Genomic DNA, 19699 nt, shown 5'->3' with positions numbered 1-19699 from the left:
TGGCCCTCTTCCGGGCATTCGAGACGACCAGGGAGTCCAGAGGCAACTGTCCTTTAATATAAGTCGGATCAGTAGGCGCCGCCTTGTACTTTTTGTCAATCCTCGGGTTGATGACTCTCGCCCTGGTGGGTTCTTTGAAGACCTCAGCAGCGTGCTTCAAAACGCCTTTCAGCATTGGCAGAGTTTTTACAGTCTTTGTCAGACACAGAAAAGGTGTCAAAGAGGAAATCTACGTCCACAGGGTCAGCATGCAGCTGGACATTGTGATTGGCTGCTGCCCGCTCAATGAGGGCATTGAAAGCAGCAGAGTCTTCAGTAGGTGAAGTTTTAGCAGAGAAGAGCTGAGGGTCTTGTCCCGAATGTGGATCCCCAGGCTCACCACCGGCAGACCAGGGCTCTGTCACATCCTCTGGGTCTGTGTAGATTGGATAGCTATATTCATCCTCGTCAGCGCCCTCACCAGCGTCCACGTCGGAGTAAGTGGGCGAGACCTCGTGAGCTTGTGGTGAAATGGGTTCCACCCAGGCTGGGGTACCAGCAGAGTCCATTTTCCTCTTTAGGGGGATTTTGTAAGACTCCAATTGGGGTCCTGGGGTGATTTTCCTTTTTCAGAAGGGAAAGCCTTCCCGTTTCGGCGTCGATGAAATGTTCTTGACGCTCCTCCTCTGAAAGTTGTCGAGGCCGCGGGCCATGGACCACCAACGATGCCTTCGGCGTCGAAGATACCTTCTCGGGCACGCCGGCCCCCGGTTTAGCAGCAAAAGCCTTCGGCGCCATCTTAGGCAGCAAGGTAAAGAGGATCAGCGTGGACGCCTTTGCCGGTTTCTCCAGAGGCTTGGCAGGCGGAGGGTCCTTCGGCACGACTGCCGCATTGCCGTCCCTCATGCGCTGCAGGGACTCCGTGACCTTCTTCGTGAACGCGGCAGATGGACGTGCCGGTTCGACGGAGTCCTTCAAGGACGGTTTCGGAGTGGAGTCCTTCAAGGCCACTTTCGGAGTCGACACACTCAGCGCAGCCCCCTTGGCCCGGTCGTGTGGAAGCGTGGCAGAGAGGACCTTCGGGTCATCGGGCCACTTCTTCGGGTCTCCAAGAGACTTTTTGGGGTCGTCGACAGCCTTCTTGTGGTCGACCCGACCCTTGCCGGCGTCGATTGTCTTCGGCGCCGATGCGACCGGGTCTAACCCCTTCACTTTAGTCTTTGACGCAGTAGCCTTCGGCTCGGCCATCTTGACTTGGCCCTTCGGCTCGACGGCCATCTTAGGTTTCTTCGGCGCCGAGGCCTCCGAAGGCTTCGATCCGACCAATGCGATGCACACTTTCGGTTTCGATATCTGCCCCTGCGCAGTATCCGGCGTCGAGACCGTAGATTTCACTTTCGGTTTCATTTTTTACCGGGAGTGACTCGGTACCAATGTTCGTGGCCGGGCCTGCAGGCGGGGCCGAGGAACTCACATCAAGGTCTTAGGTAAGGCCCGAAGGCGATCCCTCGACCTGGGCCTTATCGATTGGCACGGCCCCAGTCTCAGTCTGAGGAAGCTCCACGTCCGAGCTATCCTCCATGGCCCCTAGGGCCCCGTCGTCGTCTCCTACCTCCTCGACGACTTCTTCACATTCCAAAGCTTCGGCCTCAGCGTCGTAGTCTTCCTCGACATCCGAGGCGGGGTTAGATTCTGAGACGTCCTGGATATCTTCATCCTCAACCTCCCCAGCATCGAAAATGTCAGTAGGCGTCGGTGCAGATTGCTGGGCCTCCAGGCGCCAAGCTTGACGGAGCTTGAGTGTCTTCTTGGACCGGAATCTCGAACAGGCCATACACTTGGCCTCATCGTGGTCCGGCGACAGGCACTTGTTGCACACCGGGTGGACGTCGATGTGTGGGTACTTCGAGTTACACACCGGACATCTTTTGAATGGACTTCGGTCCATGATGGATGGTCGATGAATCTGGAGCGTCGACAAGGCCCTCCGCGCCGAAAGCACGCGGAAGTACAGAGCTCAGCTCGGAGCCGAGGAAAAGTTGTTAAGCCGAACGCAAGACAATACAGACGTAAGACTAAAGACCTTTTGGTCTCAATGAAAGTTTAATGTTTCTTCTTTATCGATTCCGACAAGAGGGAACCAAAGACATCCGAACCCAATGGTGGAAAAAAACAATCTGGGGATGGAGTCGATGCCCATGCGCACTGTAGTCCAGGGGAGGAGCCACCTATCTCGTGATACTTCGAAGACTCTTCCAGGACAACAATGTGCAATCATCCGGACCCAACACTAGGCGGCGATCTATGCACAGATATGAATTCAGCAGCCCACATGCCAGGAACACCTAGATCTAAACCTAAAATGAACACATATACTCCTGTAAGTCACTCCTATGGCAGGCCTTAACAATCCTGGAGGCAGAGTGCTTGGAATTATGTGAGATAGTGCTCTAGCATGAGCTGAGCCTGTCTACAGCTTTCAGAACCAAGTCCTTTAGCTGTTTCCATGATAACTCTATACCACATACTCTTAAGTGCATTATAACCTTGCTGTTATTGCTAACTTTGGCATAGCATTATTAAAACATGTCGAGTAAGGTGTCATACGAATTGGAATACTACCCCCTCGCAAATTCTGGCGACGGGGGTAGCATTCCACCCTTCTAGAGGGACACGACATGTACCTAACTGTGAACCCCGGTTAAAGTTAACTCGAGCCTCAGCATCACAAAATGGATGCTGCCACCACAGACAAGTCTGACCTACTGCTGGGAATTCTTCCAGTGAGGGAGGCTTGGACAAAGGGTTTCCTGCCTTGGGAGGTGCTAGCACCACCCCAGACAAGATTTTGTGTATTGGGTAGGACCGGGTTGAAAGGAATGAGACATGCCTGGGGCACACAAGGTGAAGTAGAGCCCTGGATCACCAGGCTCTCGGGGGTGGGGTGAACGGACAGGAAGCTGGGGTCACCCGGAGCCAGCGTCGGGCCACGTTCTGATCCATAGGGAGCCGGTAGGGGGCTTGGACCAGGTGCCCATCAGAACGTCGGTGAGGGCTTCATTAAACGGCAGTAAAGGCTCCGAGGAGCTTGCCTGCAGTTTGAGCACCTCAGTGAGGAGATTAGTCCTCACGGTCGCGACAGGGAGCTCAAGAGCCAAGGCCTTGGCCGCCCTGTTCAACCCCACACTATAAGTAGCCCCCTCCTCCGAAGCCACGGAGGGAGGAGAGAAGAATCCAGTGTCAGGGTAAGTGTCCAGACCACTGGCCTCCCCCAGCTGGTCTGCCCAGTCCTGACTTAACTGGCACTGCTGTGCCAGAGGGTCCTCAGACCCCTCCCAGTCCTCCCCGTCATCCATCTCCTGCAAACCAGCCAAAAATAATGGAGGCGGGTCGTAGGTGAAGTGTTCACCCATCAACGCCATTCCGGTGTCGCACACGGACCGGGGCTGAAACCGGGGTCGGTGTTGCCCGAAGACGGCACCAGGAGCGACACCAACGGGGTTGGCGCCAGCGGAGGAGTTGTTAGGTCGACTGGCGACGACCCGGATCCAGATTCAGGCCTGGATCCTGCAGGGCCGGCGGGTATGGAGCTGGACGCGACGCCTGCGGCTCTGGCAGAGCCACGCGGGCGGTGTCACCCGAACCCCCGGCCGCATCGCGCAAGCGTCAGGGGGAGTCGGAAGAGCGATGACGTTTCTTCGACTTGTTTTAAGAAGGCCTCGACTTACCGGAAGACTTGGAGCCAGACGAGTGATGGTGGCTCGACAAGCGGCGATGACTGCGGCTCCGCGACCGGTCCCTCGACTTCCTCCTCGACCGGGACCTCGAGCTGCGCAGAGCCGACTGCCGGATCTCGAGCAGTTTACGGGACTGCTCCCGTCTAGCCTTCGAGGTCAAGACCCGGCATTAGACTCGAAAAGTGATCAAAAGAGATCAAAAAACGTAGTCAAAAAGATGGGAAGGAAGTAGGCAGAGCTTTATACACATACCCTGAATACAGAATGTCTCAAATAGACAGCGCAAGTGCTGCCTAGACGAGACCTAAAAATAGCACAGTTTAACTACAAACTGCCATAAGCAATGTAACTGTTATTGCCAATTCAGGAGAACAAACAATTGCGTGGACAGACCACTAGACTGACAATTTAATAAAGCCTAAGGTATAACAGCAGAGAAATGTTCTAAATAAAACCAAGTATTGCCCCGTCACCTCCCTAACACCCCCCATCAAAATCTTGCATTATCCTATGACTTGTACCTTCTTTTTGACTTTCTTTCCAGATTCAGGGTCTTTCTCCATCCTTTCCACTTCTATGATGAAATAATCATCAAGACTTAACACTCTGGGAGCCGGACCACCACACTCCACCTCCTTATCCTAAACCAGAAAAAAAACAAGAAAATCAGTGGCTATGTCTTAACCAAAGGACTTTGCAGGAGCTTCTGCGCCTCAAGCATGAACATGGACAGAAGATACATTACAAGAGGGCCTTTAGAAAAAAGCCCTATTTATCTGTAACAATAGTTTGTCAGGGATATTCTCAAATTCATAAACCTTTAGATATAGTTTCTGGATCGACAGAGTATTTCAAAACAAAATTTTAAAAAAAGGTCATATTTCTAATAAAATAGACCACACAGACACGTTTTTGAGACTAGGACACTGGCTTTTAAACCTTCAATTAATGAGGTTTCTCCAAGAGTTATTGTTTAGATCTGGCTACATTTAAGCCTTCATTAACTTTTTTTCTGCAAAACGCATTCAGACCAAACTGTGTCCTCCACCACCGCCCCCCGCCCCCCCGCATGTTGGGTAAAGGTACACAGGGTGTGTGGACTTCACTGAATGAAAGCTAAAAAATAGCCAACATTTTACAAAGTTATGAGGGTGTTTTTAAAAATAAGAAAACATTGTTGTGCAAAAGGATAATGTTACTTACCCAGTAAGCATATGTTTTTGGCATGTAGAGCTGTAGATTCACATGCTCTGCATACTCCTGCCATCTAGTGTTGGGTCTGGATGTTTCCAAGTTGTTTTTCTACGAAGAATTCTTTCCTAGTCACGAAGTAAGAGGACGACTCCTTTCGGTGATAGTGCGCATGGTCATTAACTCCATTGTTAAGATTATTTTAAAAAGGTGAGAATGGAGTAGGTAAGTGTAGCATAGAGGGGTCCCTGTGTATACATGTATAATGAAGAACTGCAACCACTACAGGTACCCGGGGAGGTAGGTGGGGGGAGCATGTGAATCTACAGCTTTACATGCCAAAAACAGATGCTTACTGTTAAGTAACATTCGTTCGAGGCATGGGTGCTGATGATACACATGCTTTGCATATACTATCATGCAGTACATTCCTAAAGCAGAAGCTAGCCTGTAGATGTTGCAGTTGTTTGAAATGGTGTTTTAATTACTGCTTGGCCTACATTAGCTTGTTGACGTGCTAACATCTACACAATAGTGTTTGGTTAATGTGTATGGTGTAGACTGTAGGAAGGTGGATACCTGACTATGGTTACCCCAACTTTTTTTGCCTGGTGTTTTGCTGGTTTTCCGACTTAGTTGACCGGGGGCCCTGCCAATCAGGACCCCAGGCATACTGCTCTCTCTCTAAAATGGATTCCCTGTACCTTAGGTACATTTCCAATTGGTACTTGGCCACCTTATCAGACCCAGTAACACAGGGCATAGGTGTACCCAGGGCCTACCAGGGGCTGAAGCATGTATTATGCCACCCCTGGATGGCCATCTAAATCTGACACAACTGGCTGCACGACAGCTGGGGCAAGGTGGTGTACTCACCCTTTGCTTTAGATATAGTATACCTATATCTAACGCTAAAAATGGACACACAGATTCCTATCAGTCACTCCTATGGCAGGCCTTGACAATCCTGAAGGCAGAGTGCTTGGAATCGTGTGAGATGGTGCTCTGGCATGAGCTGAGCCCGTTTGCAGCTTGCGGAACCAAGTCCTAATAGCTGTTCCATGATAACGCATACCATATACTCTTAAGTGCATTATAATCCTCGCGGTTATATGCCAACTCTGGTATCGCTTTATCAAAACATGTCGAGTAAGGTGTCATACGAATTGGAATACTAACCCCTCGCCAATTCTGGCGACGGGGTTAGCATTCCACCCTTCTAGAGGGACACGACATGTATGTAACTGTGAACCCCGGTTAAAGTTAACTGAAGCCTCAGCTCCACAAAATGGATGCTGCCACCACAGACACGAGTCTGACCTCCTGCTGCTGGGAGTCCTTCCAGCGAGGAGAGCTTGGACAAAGGGTTTCCTGTCAGGGGCGGTGCTAGCACCATCCCAGACAGGGTTTTGTGTATCCTGGGTAGGCAGGGCTTTACAGGAAGGTGCCTGCAGAGTGGCATCCCGGTGCTCACTACGCATCTGCCGGCTAGAACCAGTTCCAGGGGCACACCAGCCCCTGGCCTGGGGAAAGTCCGGCATGGGAGAGGGGTGTAACCACCCCCCTTCCTGGTCCCACCCCTAGGGCAGGACCTAGTCGCGTACCCACCCCTTTCTTTAGGATAAAGGCAGGAGCGGGGACCCTTCCAAATTAGATCATCTTTGAATCAAGAAACTACTTTCTACGAAAGGAACTCTCGACTCTTCTCAAGATTCTCCCTTGTGACTAAGGAGTAGTCACCCTGCATCCGCAGGCACCATCTAAGAACTCTGCGGTTTGCTGCACGTCCTTCCTCAGGAATCCGACCGACCAGCACGACGAGACCCGGCTTCCCTGGCACCTCTGACCTCTACCTACCTCTACAGCTAAGCTGAGAACCGTAGGTGCGACGAGACCTCGAGGGACCGGCCATCATCAGAACTGCACGACTCCTATCCAGCACGACCGCCGAGGGATCCTCTGGTGAGTGCTTTGGGGTCCGAGAAGCCCCGACCCTGAGCAGCTCCAACACCGAAGTCCAGCCTCCCAGCATCCACGAGATCTGCGTGGGGCCCTTCTGCTTTTTGCTGCTCACCGCGTTGTTTGGCTACTAGCCCGCTGGCTTGTGGCCTTCCTAACGACGCCCGACGATATCACCGCTGCTGGTCTGGTTGCTCCAGACTGGCCCTTGCTCCCTTCAAAAGAGGAGCACCCCGGACCCTCCTGGTCCACTTCAGACGCCATTTTAGGTCCACCGCGTGGGCTTGAATTTGCCAAGACTTGTTGCCCCAATCCTGGGTCCAGCGACGTCGACAGCATCATCCATCGTGGGACAGCTTGCACCTCCATCCTGGTCACCGACAACGCCTCCTGGTCCGTGAGACTGCAGAGCCCAGCGTCGCCCACTCACCTAGTCGAGGTGACTACCATCCGGTGCCCTCCTGGTGCCATCTGACTACTGGCTAGTGGTCACGAACTTGGTCCCCTCTGCTTTCAGGTGTCATCCATCTTCGATCCAGGCTTGGATCAACTCGAACTATCTTCACTGGTCGCCTGCCAGCAACTTCTTTCTTCAGGCTCCTGGTTCGTCAACGAGGATTCCCGACGTCTTTTGAGACCTATGCAGCTGCAGCCCCTGGGCTAGGTAACTTCGGCATTTCGGTGCCCCAGCATAGCCTCACTATCCAAGGGTCAGGATCCACTGTCGTTTTCGACCTACCTTATCAGGTTCGCCCGAGAACACTAACTTTGTCTTTACTAGCTCCCATAGACTTTGTCCCGCATCCCGCGTGAGAGTGCACACTCTGCACCCGAGTCCCCTAGGCCTCCTACTAGTAATCTGAAGGTTCAGTAATGTAGTCCTAGCGATTCCAAAGCCATTTAGTCCAGTACTTACCTGCTAGTAATTTCGCATTCCACTTCCATAGTATATGGTTTTCCGTGCCCCTCGGGCATTTGTGTAAATTGTGCAACTTAAAGTATTTTCGTAAGAGTTTTGTTGTGTGCTTAGTACCCTGTCCTCATAAAGAGTACAGGGCTGTTGTGATTTTAATAAATACACTGTTTATTTTCATAACACTTGTGTGGTGTCCTTTCACTTGGTGTTCAAGGGGTATATGTGATGGTATAACAGCTGGCTTAACACGCCCTCTAGAGTTTAGCCCGAAGACTGCTCGTATCCACGCTACTAGGATAGCTGGTCTATAAGGTTGACTTACAACCAATCACCATAAGGGTTGTTTGGACTGATACAAAGTGCTCACTAGAATAGTGAACATTATATATCAGGCCAACTTCTCACATAGACCATGTAGCTGCCTTACATATGTCAGCTAGAGGAATATTACCTAAAAAGGCCAAAGAAGCCCCTATTTTGCGAACGGAATGCGCTCTAGGTGGTATGGATAAAGTTCTTTTAGATTTAGCGTAGCATGTTTGAATGCATTTAACAATCCACCTTGCAATACCAGATTTAGTGATGGGATTGCCTTTGTGAGTTGGAACAAATGCAACAAACAATTGTTTTGTTTTGTAAAAGTCTTTTGTTCTTTCTATGCAGTACAATAAAGCTCTTTTAACGTCAAGCGTGTGAAGAGCGCGTTCTGCTACAGAATCAGATTGAGGAAATAAGACTGGTAACTAAACCGATTGGTTTATATGAAAAGCAGAAACCACTTTGGGAAGAAATTCAGGGTTGGTGCGTAGAAGAAAACAAGTTACTTACCTGTAACTGTAGTTCTTCAGTATTGGAAGCTTTCATAGATTTGCATGAATGAATCTTTCCCAGCCGTCGAGACGGGAGTCTCCGGTACATAAAAAAGCAATGCTTAGCAGTATAGCTAACTGAAAAGAGGCCTAGGCCCATTTCCCACCCATAACCTTTGTTATGTAAAAAGGACCAAACTTTTCCCTGAACCAATCAGAGCTCCTCACCCTCTAGAACACTCCTGACAGAACCTTTTGCCCCTCAGATTTTTGTGCACTTGTGCCATAAACACCTTTTGTGCCAAATCCGAGGTGAGCCTCTCAGGGGAGGAGCGTGGTTGCATGTGAATCTATGAAAGCTTCCAATACTTGAGAACTACAGTTACAGGTAAGTAACTTGTTTTCTTACTTCAGTATTGGAGCTTTCATAGATTCACATGCCTGAATCAGAATAGCAAGCAGTAAATTATAGCACATTTTGTTTTGTCACCTAAGCGCCTCAATAGGTAACATATGTCATTTAACCATTGCAGAGCCGTATATAAATAGACAGAAGTTCATAAATCATATATAATACAGCATACAACAACAAAATGTGCTTATCTTAACAACAAAGGAAGGAGGGATGAGATAGAGGGCTCACGGTTACTGGAAAAGTGTCCTCAGTACAGCTTGTCCCACTGCCACGTCTTTGTCTGCATGAGCGTCTAGGCAGTAATGTCTGGTGAAAGTATGCGTACTCCTCCAGGTAGCAGCCCTGCAGATGTCCTGGATAGGCACGCCTGAAAACAGAGCAGCGGAGGTGGACACTGCTCTCGTGGGATGTGCACGAACACGGGCATTCAGCGGCTTCCCTGACGCCTAATGACAGTATTGTATGGTGATTGAAATCCACCATTCGACAACGGGAACCCCTTCCTGGGGGGCACTAAAAGCCACAAATAATTGGGTAGATTTCCTGAAAGATTTTGTTGTTTGTAGGTAAAATTTTAGACAACGTTGAACATCCAAAGTATGGAGAGCCCTTTCTGCAGCTGTAGATGGTTGAGGGGAGAATCTTTTAAGGATCAATGGCTCATTCAAATAAAAATCGGTTGGTACTTTGTTATAAATTTGGGATTCATTCTGAGGACCATCCTGTCCCCTCTGAATTGCAGAAAAGGCTCCTGAGTTGTGAGCGCCTGTATCTCCCCCACTCTCCTGGCTGAAGTGAGAGCTATTAGTAGAGCCACTTTCCAGGATAAGCATCAACTGGGATAAAACAATGTTCAGTTGCCATAGCGGAGGCGGAGGTCTGATAGGGGGGCAAACCCTAACAGTCCCTTCATGAACTGTTTTACAATCCTTTCTGACCATAGGTATGGATCCGATGAGGTTCTCCGCCGGATGTACTTTAATAGAGGTATGGGCCAAACCTGACTTTGCCAGCAGTAGTAAATATGGGATGATCTGATGCGCCTCTGCATGCAAAGGATACAGGTCATTTTCTTGGCACCATAAATAGAATCTTTTCCATTTCATTCTATATGTTTTAGTAGTGCTCTCAGCGCTTGCCTTTGATAGTATCTCTCTGCATTCTGCCGGAATGTCTAATTGGTGAAATACGCGGTATTCAGGAGCCAGGCCGCTAATCGTAGAGACTTCGGGTCTGGATGCTGCACCTGTCCCTGAGCCATAGTCAAAAGTGCTGGTATCGGCCGTAGAAGTATTGTTTCCCTTTCCGATAGAAGGAGTAGTACTGTGAAACAGTGCTACCTGGGCCACCAAGGGGCTATCAATATTATCCTGCACGGTTCTTTCTTCATCTTTGTGAGTACGCGCGGTAGAAGGGGGAATCGGTGGAAAAGCGGAGGCAAAGACGCCTGACCATCCCATCGAAAACGCATTCCCCCACGATCTCCGTTGGTGATGCCAGCTTGCAAAGAACTGGCATTTCTTGTTCTGGGCTGTTGCAAACAGATCCACTGTCGGTACTCACCATCTTCCAAAGATTCTCAGTAATGTGTCTTGGTCGAGTTCCCACTCGTGGCAGGTCGTCTTCTGCCTGCTGAGTGTCCGCTGTAATGTTTTGATCTCCCAGAAGGTGCACTGCCTTTAGAGATACTCCGTGTCCTATAGCCCATTTCCATATCCTCTGGGCTTCCCGAGATAGAAAGACTAATCTTGTGCCCCCCTGCTTGCTGATATAGTGCATCGCGGTTGTGATGTCCGTTTGTACTAAAACCAATCTTCCTTGAACTTTTGGTAAGAAAGCTAACCTCGCCTAACCTACTGCCCTCAGTTCCAGTAAGTTTATGTGAAGTTGTTGCTCCTGTTGTGGCCACTGGCCGCTGACTTACAAAATCCTGGAGGACTGCTCCCCATCCCTCCAGAGATGCGTCCGTGGAATCACCAATGGAACTGGTTCGGTAAGGAAGGAACGACCCACTGAGATGTTGCTTATTTGGGTCCACCACGTTACTGCCTGCAGCATAGCTGGCGTGACCTTGATTTTGTCCTCGAAGGATCCCTTTGCTTGGCACCATTGTAGAGCAAACACCTCTTGTAATGGACGCATTTTTATTCGGCAAAGGGGAATGAGAGGTATGCACTAGGACATCGTCCCCAGAAGCGATTTGTACTTGGGTACTGAAAGACACGTTTTTCTCTTGAACTCCTTGGCTAGAGTTACTAGTCTTAATTGGCTTTCCCTGGACGGGAATGCTTTGTTTTCCAAAGTGTCTAGGATTGCCCCTAGAAACGTGATTTTGCTGGATGGTTGAAGGGATGATTTTTCCACATTTAAAGTCAGTCCCAGATCTGCAAACAACTGTATGCATGCCGAAGTTGAAGCCTAAGCTGACCTCTCCGATGGTGCTTTTACCAACCAATTGTCCAGGTATGGAAATACTTGGTGTTTTTGTCTTCGGAGAAAGGCTAACACCGGCGCTATACATTTCGTAAAAATCTCGGGGCAGACTTTAGGGAAATGGCAGCACTTTATTTATTTGAAGAGTTTTATATAGCGCTGGCTAGACCGGGAGGTATCAGAGCGCTTTACATGAGAATAAACAATGTAACAGAAAAAGTTCAACAATTACACAATAAATCCCCCCAAAAATAGGCAGAACAATTAGGTGAGGAGAGAAAGGAGAGAGAAAAGTAGTGGAGGGGGCAGGGGAGGTGAGAAAGGGAGGATAAGGGAAGAGACAATACGGAGAGACGAAAAGAAGTCTGTCTAAAGACCGACTGAGTAGGTGATGACCAAGGAGGGAATCCACGGCCCATCTCCGCTATAACTAAACCAGGTAGCTCCATCGGGCATCAGACAAAAAAGTTCGGTCTCAATATATTGAGAGAGGGTAAAAGGAGAGAGATAACTAAAGGGGGTATGCGGGAGGAGACAACAGGAGGGACGAAAGGAAGTGCAACAATGTGGTTCAACAATATGACAGAAAAAGACCAACTATTACACATTACATCAAACAACCAGCAATACATTAGGAGAGGAGAGAAAGGAGAGAGAAAAGAAGTGGGGGGTAGGGGAGGTGAGAAAGTGAGGATAAGGGAGGAGACAACCATAGAGACGAAAGGATGTCTGTCTAAAGACAGACTGGGTAGGTGACTACCAAGGAGGGAATCCAAGGCCCATCTCCCCTATAGCTAAACCAGGTAGCTCCATCAGGCATCAGCCAAAGTAGTTTGGTCTCAAGTGTCAAGGGAAGAGGTTCACAGAAAAAACAGGGTGGGAGGGAGATCCGGCAGAAAGACGAAGGAAAGTCTGCCCAAATTCCGGCTGGGTAGGTGACAGTCGAGGGGGGAAGTCCCAAAATCCATCTCCTCTATAGCTATCAGGTAGCTCCACCGGGCTTTGGCCAAATAGCTAGGTCTCAATGGGAAACATTTAAATAATATGGAGGGCAAAATAAATGGAGTGTAGAGGGGATGGGACAGGGAAGGTGAGAAAGGGGGGATAGGGGAAGAGATAATAGGGAGAGACTAAATGAAATCTGTCTAAAGGCCGACTGGGTAGGTGACGACCAAGGAGGGAGTCTCTGGCCCATCTCCCCTATAGCTAAACTAAGTAGCTCCATTGGGCATCAGACAAAATAGATCAGTCTCAATACATTGAGAGAGTAGAGAAGGAGAGACATAAAAAGAGGGAGGATGCGGGAAGAGACGACAGGAGAGACGACAGGAAGTCTGGCTTAAGTCCGACTGGGTAGGTGACGTCCAAAGAGGGAATCCCCGACCTGTCTCCCCTATAGCTAAAAAAGGTAGCTCCATCGGGCATCAGACAAAATAACTAGCTCTCAAATGACGCGGGCAATTCACAGGTAAACAGGGTGGGGGCTAGGGCAAAGGACAGGAGAGGGCAAAGGTCAGTAGCAGGAAAGAGGAGAGGAGTATAGCGGGGAGGGTAGGTGGCAGGTAGTTTGATAAATGTTCCCATGGATGTGATGCGAGGCATTTAAAAAGCAGGTCCGTTGCTTCGCAGGCCCCATTTTGGGGTTGGAACGCCGGGTGAGAGTTATGCCAGAAATCATGTGTTGCTATGACCGGTAGGAACGGCGGCCACAGCGTCAGACGCTCCCGACTATCCGATGTCCCGGTTCAAGTAAAATCCAAATAATGTCAGGGGACAAGTAAAATTTTGCTAATAATTCAGATTAGTGCTAATTTGGAGTTGTGGGGAGTATTGAGTTTTTCTTGTTAGTGAGCTTGATCCCAAAGTTTCCAGGTGTCTGTTTCCGAATTTGAAGGGTTGTTAATGATTAATGTGCCATTTGAAGATGTCTGCCCGTTTTGCAGGGTGTTTTTGCATTGGTGTACGGAGCAGTCTTCTTTTTGTTTTAAGTATTGCTTTTCTCAATTCCGATCTCTGGGGGTCGCCATCTTATGTGGGTTGAGTGAATTCAGGTGACCCAATGTTAGAGGAGGTCTTAAAGTGGGCAAACACGAGGTATTAGAGTGGGCAAACAAGTCAGGAGTGCCATATAAGGTTGTAGCACCTCAAGTGTAAGCGTCAGGCGGGTCTTCAAAGAGCATCAATAATACCGCGACGTCACTCAACATATCAGGCGTGGCTAAAAGAGGGTCTTAGAGTGGGCAACAAAGGACAGGAATGCCACTCTCCGCATATCAGTAACAGAGAGATACGTTGTTAACCATATGAAATTATACCACCGCAGATTAAGGGACAGGTGGGTCTTCAGTGAGCAACAACAGTACAGCAAAGTCGCTCTCAACATATCAGGGGTGGCAGAAACAAGGTGGACTCCATAAAATTGAGGCTCCGCCATCTTAAAATCTTCACCCGTCGCCATTTTATAGTCAGGCATTGATTGGCAAAGGAACACAAAGAAGCTTTGAACTGGTAATGGTCTCCGGCCACTGTAAACCAAAGGTATTTTCTGTGGGAAAGATGAAAGGGGATATGAAGATACGCATCTTACAAATCTAGGGTGGTCATCTGATCCCCTGGGTTTAAGAACAGTAGAATGTCCTACTGGGTCGAACAAATGTGCTTGACCAGACCATCGAAAGCGCATTCCCCAACAATCCCGGATGGTGAACCCTGCATGCATAGAACCGGCATTTCTTGTTCTCCGGAGTGGCAAAGAGATCTATTGACGGTGCGCCCCATCTGCTTAACACCTTCTATAGAATGAAGTTGTGCAGTTCCCACTCGTGGCTGACAGATTTGTGTCTGCTGAGCTTTTCTGCTGCCTTGTTGAGGACACCTGGAAGATGGTCCGCTCGGAGTGATACCTCCTGTTGAATTGCCCATTCCCAGATTGATTGGGCTTCTTGCGACAACAGATGAGATCTGGTGCCTCCCTTTTTGTTTATATAATGCATGGCCGTCATGTTGTCCCTACATATAAGGACCGTCGACTGTTCTATTCGTGCAAGAAAGGCTTGCAAGACTAGATGAATCACCCTGAGTTCTAGCAGATTGATATGCAACAGCTGATGTTGAGGCCGCCAACGGCCGCTTACATCAAGGTCTTGTAACTCGGCTCCCCAGCCTTCAAGAGAGACGTCCGTACTTATATTGTGAGGAGCCGGTGATAGCTTGAAAGAAAGTCCTTGAGAAATGTTTTCCTTGGTCATCCACCAAGAAGCGGGGTCTCTCATGGTGTCGGTAACTGAGATCTTCTCGTCGAAGGATCCGTCAACTTGGCGCCACTGCAAGTCCAGCTCTTCCTGGAGTGGACGCATTCTTAGTCTATAATGCGGAATCAGGGGTATGCATGTGGAGATGGAACCCAGCAGGGACTTGTAGAGGCTAACGGAAAGTGACCTTTTTAACAATAGGGAAGCTATGGACATTAACTTCTCCTGTCCCTCTAATGACAGGAAAGCATTGTTTACAGATGTGTTTAGTATGGCCCCTGAAAATCTGGCTGCCCTTGACGGAAGAAGAGAAGATTTCTGCTCGTTGAGCGTTAGGCCGAGATTGGCAAACAGACGTGTACATGTTATTCCTGATTCTTCTGCTGCCTGTTTGGTAGGAGCTTTAATCAACCAATCATCCAGGTAAGGGAAGACCTGAAGCTTTTGTCTTCATAGGAAGGCTGCTACTTGGGCCAACGCCTTTGTGAAGATCAGTGGAGCCGAACGCAGACCAAAGGGAAAAACCCGGAATTGAAAATGGCTCTTGGCTACTGTAAAGCGAAGATACCTCCTGTGAGCTGGGTGGATGGGTACATGAAAATAAGCATCCTCTTAATCTAGAGTGGCCATGAAATCCTCTGAGTTGAGAAGACGAAGGATGTCTTGTAGAGAAACTATCCAAAAGATTGTTTGATGAGATAGGTGTTGAGCTCCCTCGGATCTAGTATAGGACGCCACTTTTCTAATGTCTTCCGGATCAGGAAGAACCGGGAGTAAAATCACTTTCCCCTTTGGGAGACGGGACCGGTTCTATAGCTCCTTTGAGGAGCATTTGATGGACCTCTAATCGTAGCAGACGGAGATGTTTTGATATCATGGCGCGAGGGGGCTTGGATGGTGGTGGATGGACAAACTCCAGGGTATAGCCATAAAGAATGATGTTCAATACCCAACTGTCCAATGTTATTTGTTGCCAGTTGTAGAGGAAATGTGAAACTCTGCCTCCCACTGATGACACAGGAGGAGAGGGAGCAGTAGTCAGAGCCAGGAAGCCGCTATTGGTGCTTAGTGTTATCTATGCCCTGGCGACCTTGTCTTCCCCTGTTGTTCGACCGAGAGAAAGACGAAGAAGATTGGTTCTGTCGTTCATTATAGGCAGGACTGTAGGACTGTGACAGGGAACCATAAGAGGAGTAACGCTATTGTTGATAACATCCTCTATATGCAGAGTTTCCTCTTCCCCTTGCTCCTCGGAACGGGAACTTGCGGTACTGCAGATTCCCCAAGGATTTTGCTGTCTGTATCTTTCTTTGATATCTTGGAGCGCATCATCAATATGCTTTCCAAACAGCGCCTTCCCATCAAAATAATTGAACAAGGGGTGGTGATGGACAGAGTTTCTAAATTAAGCAGAATACTCTCACCCAGTCAAGAGATCAGGGCTAGATCCAACACCGTTTTTTAGCTCACTGCACCATCCCAGCTCAGAACCTGGCTATATGCAAATTAGTCTGTTCCTGTCCCAGTGCATGATGGGAACAGGGCAAACCAAACTACAAAGCCAATTCTTTCACTAGGAAGGAAACAAGCTTCCGGGGACCGGTTTCTGGCATTACAGCCGTCTTCGGCCCGGCTTGCTTGAATCCTGATGGTGCAATGAGCAAGGGGCTCACATCTGAGTATACCCTTCCACACTTATGGTGGACAAAATAATTGAACAACAAGGGGTGGTGATGGACAGAGTTTCTCAATTAAGCAGAATACTCTCACCCAGTCAAGAGATCAGGGCTAGATCCAACACTGTTTAGCTCACTGCACCATATCACCTCAGAAGCTGGCTATATGCAAATTAGTCTGTTCCTGTCCCAGTGCATGATGGGAACAGGGCATACCAAACTATAAAGCCAATTCTTTCACTAGGAAGGAAACAAGCTTCCGGGGACCGGTTTCTGGCATTACAGCCGTCTTCGCCCGGCTTGCTTGAATCCTGATGGTGCAATGAGCAAGGGACTCACATCTGAGTATACCCTTCCACACTTATGGTGGACAAAATAATTGAACAACAAGGGGTGGTGATGGACAGAGTTTCTGAATTAAGCAGAATACTCTCACCCAGTCAAGAGATCAGGGCTAGATCCAACACCGTTTTTTAGCTCACTGCACCATCCCAGCTCAGAACCTGGCTATATGCAAATTAGTCTGTTCCTGTCCCAGTGCATGATGGGAACAGGGCAAACCAAACTACAAAGCCAATTCTTTCACTAGGAAGGAAACAAGCTTCCGGGGACCGGTTTCTGGCATTACAGCCGTCTTCGGCCCGGCTTGCTTGAATCCTGATGGTGCAATGAGCAAGGGACTCACATCTGAGTATACCCTTCCACGCTTATGGTGGACAAAATAATTGAACAACAAGGGGTGGTGATGGACACTATAGGTGTGGCAGGGTATACTCAGACATGAGTATCTTTCTCACTGCACCATCAGGATTCAAGCAAGCCGGGCCGAAGAAGGCTGAAATGCCAGAAACCGGTCCCCGGTAACTTGACTCCTTTCTGGTGAAGAATTGGCTTGGTAGTTTAGTCTGCCCTGTTCCCATGATGCACTGGGCCAGGGACAGACTGATTTGCATATAGCCAGGTTCTGAGCTGGGATGGTGCAGTGAGATAAATAACTGTGATGGATCAAGCCCTGATCTTTGGACTGGGTAAGAGTGGTCTGCTTAATTCAGACACTCTGTTCATCACCACCCCCTTTTCTGATCGTTCCCATCAAAAGCCATATCCAAGATTTTGTTCTGGACTTCTGGCAGGACCAAGTAGCCCATAACCAGCCCTAACGCAGAACTGCTGCTCCCGCTAAGGACCGAAACGCAGTTGTTGCAATATCCATTGCACAATCAATGATTTCTGCTGATGTTACTTCGCCCTCTTGAAGAATCCTTTTTGCTTCCTTCCTTCCTTCCTCTGGCAACTGATCCAGATAGGGGGATAGATCACACCACATCTGGCGATCATAGAGCCCGAGAATAGCTAAATAGTTAGCAGCTCTGACTAGCAGACTGGACATGGATGAGAATCTTTTGCCTACATTATCCAGACACCTGCTTTCCTTATCTGGAGGAGTGGTAGGAGGAGCCGAAGGATTCCTAGATTACCTCTGTGCAGCTTGCGATATTACAGTCTGGTTTATGTTGGCTGGTCAAACAAGAAGGGCTTCCTTCCAGAGCCTTATATTTCTTCTCCAGGCGAGCTGGAACTGGAATAACCGTGGCAGGATTCTACATAACTTTCAAGCCCTCGTTCCAAACATGGACTACAATCGGAATTGACCTGACCGAATTCTTGTAAGGCTTCTTAAAGTCATACAGGAAACACTCTGATTCCACCTTAGTCATGGGCAGTGCAAACCGTTTGGCGGCTCTTTTCATTAAGTTATGGAAACCCCCTATATCTACAGGGGGAGGGGGGGGAGCAACAGGTGCCGGAGCAGGGCAAGAAGGATCTGGAATCACAGTCATCCCACTCTGCATCTGTATCTGGAATCGCGACATTTCCTTGGTCGTCGTCAGAGGTGTCATCTTGGACAGTAGGCGTAACAGGTTGAACATCCTGCTCTTCCACCATTGGCTGAGGTTGTGGTATCTGCGTGGTCACAGGACGAGCTGGAGGAATAGTATTACACGGAAGACCTACTGAAACCGGAGGTTGTGTCGCAAATCTTTTCCTCTAGTCCACGAGCATGGATTGTAAATCCATTAGTAAGGAAGAGGGCATTTGGACCATCGATATTCCTGTTGATATTGAGAAGGACCATACTGTTAATATTCCTCATGCCCCCCTTCGGAATCAGTGTCTTGACATTTAACGTGAAGTTGAGAAGGGCTCTCAGAATAGCCAAAGGGTAGTCCTTTGTCAGATTCCTCCTCTACCAGGAGAAGTGCAGGAGTAACTGAGTCACCCTCCTTGGTGAGGTAATTTCTGGTGTAATTTGGCGTTTAATCACCGTCGACGTAGCTGTCATCGACGACGTTTTGAGTCGCTGCACTTGTCGTCGACATCATCATAGTCGATACCATCGTCAATGATACATATCCCACCGGATTTGATATCATAGACACAGAGCCCTGTGCCAGAACCGGCGATGAGGAAACCACCGTGGGGTGAGAGAAGTAGAAGAAGAAGCCTGACCTTTTGGAGTCTTTGTCGACGGAATCGATGACTGCGTCGTTGACCAGTCTCCTTTGATGACTTTACCTCAGAAGTCAATGATGATGGCTTTCTGAACGTTTTTGAAGCTGCAGGGGGCGACGGAGGAACAGCACTTTATTTCCTCCCCAGACTCGCTTCTTTTGGTAGTCCTTCCTGCTCCTTTACACCTTGGTCAGGAAATTCGACAGGACTAAGCCCTTTAGATCTTTGAGTTCTTTTTCGGGGTCTTACCAGGGCGTTTCTCTGAAGGAGAAGTTCTACCCCTTTTTACAGACCTTCTAGAGGAGGTCGCAGATGATGATTCATCACTGTCAATGGACACTAGCTACTTCCTTGATTTTAGCTTCTGGAGCCAGGTCAAAAGACGCCCTTCACGATCCTGTAAAGTCTTGGTTGAAAAGGTGCGACAAATCTTACAGTCTGCAGCCTTGTGGTCTGGGTACAGCCATTAGATGCAGTCCTTGTGCTTATCTTCAACATATTGCCTCTTCTTAGCACAGGTAGCACAAGCCTTGAAGAGGGCCTTCTTCTCTTTATCCGACATCCTGAAAACTGTTGAAAAAAGCTGTAGAAACTAAGATCTAGGAACAAAACAGAGCAGAGCTCAGTGGAGACTCGCTAGCACAACGTGCAGTAGAAAAATCTGAGGTTCTGAGCTTCTCTCTGGAGGGTTCCAAGGGGTCAGGCCGACCCGAGATCTAGCGACCCCTGACCTGACTCAACCCTCCAGCCGACGCCTGCAGTCTAAATCCAGAAGCCCCCCTAACCGCAACCAGGAGCTGGTAAGATCTGACCCCAAAA

At 48.8% G+C, this 19699-nt stretch overlaps 1 protein-coding gene across 3 annotated transcripts in view; it reads right to left on the bottom strand.

The window, feature by feature from the left end:
- YLPM1 (YLP motif containing 1) overlaps nt 1-19699 on the bottom strand; it is a 923718-nt gene that overhangs the window by 405913 nt on the left and 498106 nt on the right. For all 3 annotated transcript variants that reach the window (XR_015299909.1, XM_086937497.1, XM_086937498.1), the window contains exon 12: nt 4238-4357. Coding sequence is in view for 2 of the 3 variants with exons in the window: in XM_086937497.1 (XP_086793623.1) it covers nt 4238-4357 (120 nt within the window). In the remaining variant the exon portion in view is untranslated. The remainder of the gene's footprint in view (nt 1-4237; nt 4358-19699) is intronic.

The sequence above is a fragment of the Lissotriton vulgaris genome, chromosome 9 (assembly GCF_964263255.1).
Source record: "Lissotriton vulgaris chromosome 9, aLisVul1.2, whole genome shotgun sequence".
Taxonomy (NCBI): Eukaryota; Metazoa; Chordata; class Amphibia; order Caudata; family Salamandridae; genus Lissotriton; species Lissotriton vulgaris.
The sequence above is the reverse complement of the archived record's forward strand: the minus strand, read 5'-3'. Positions and strand labels throughout refer to the sequence as shown.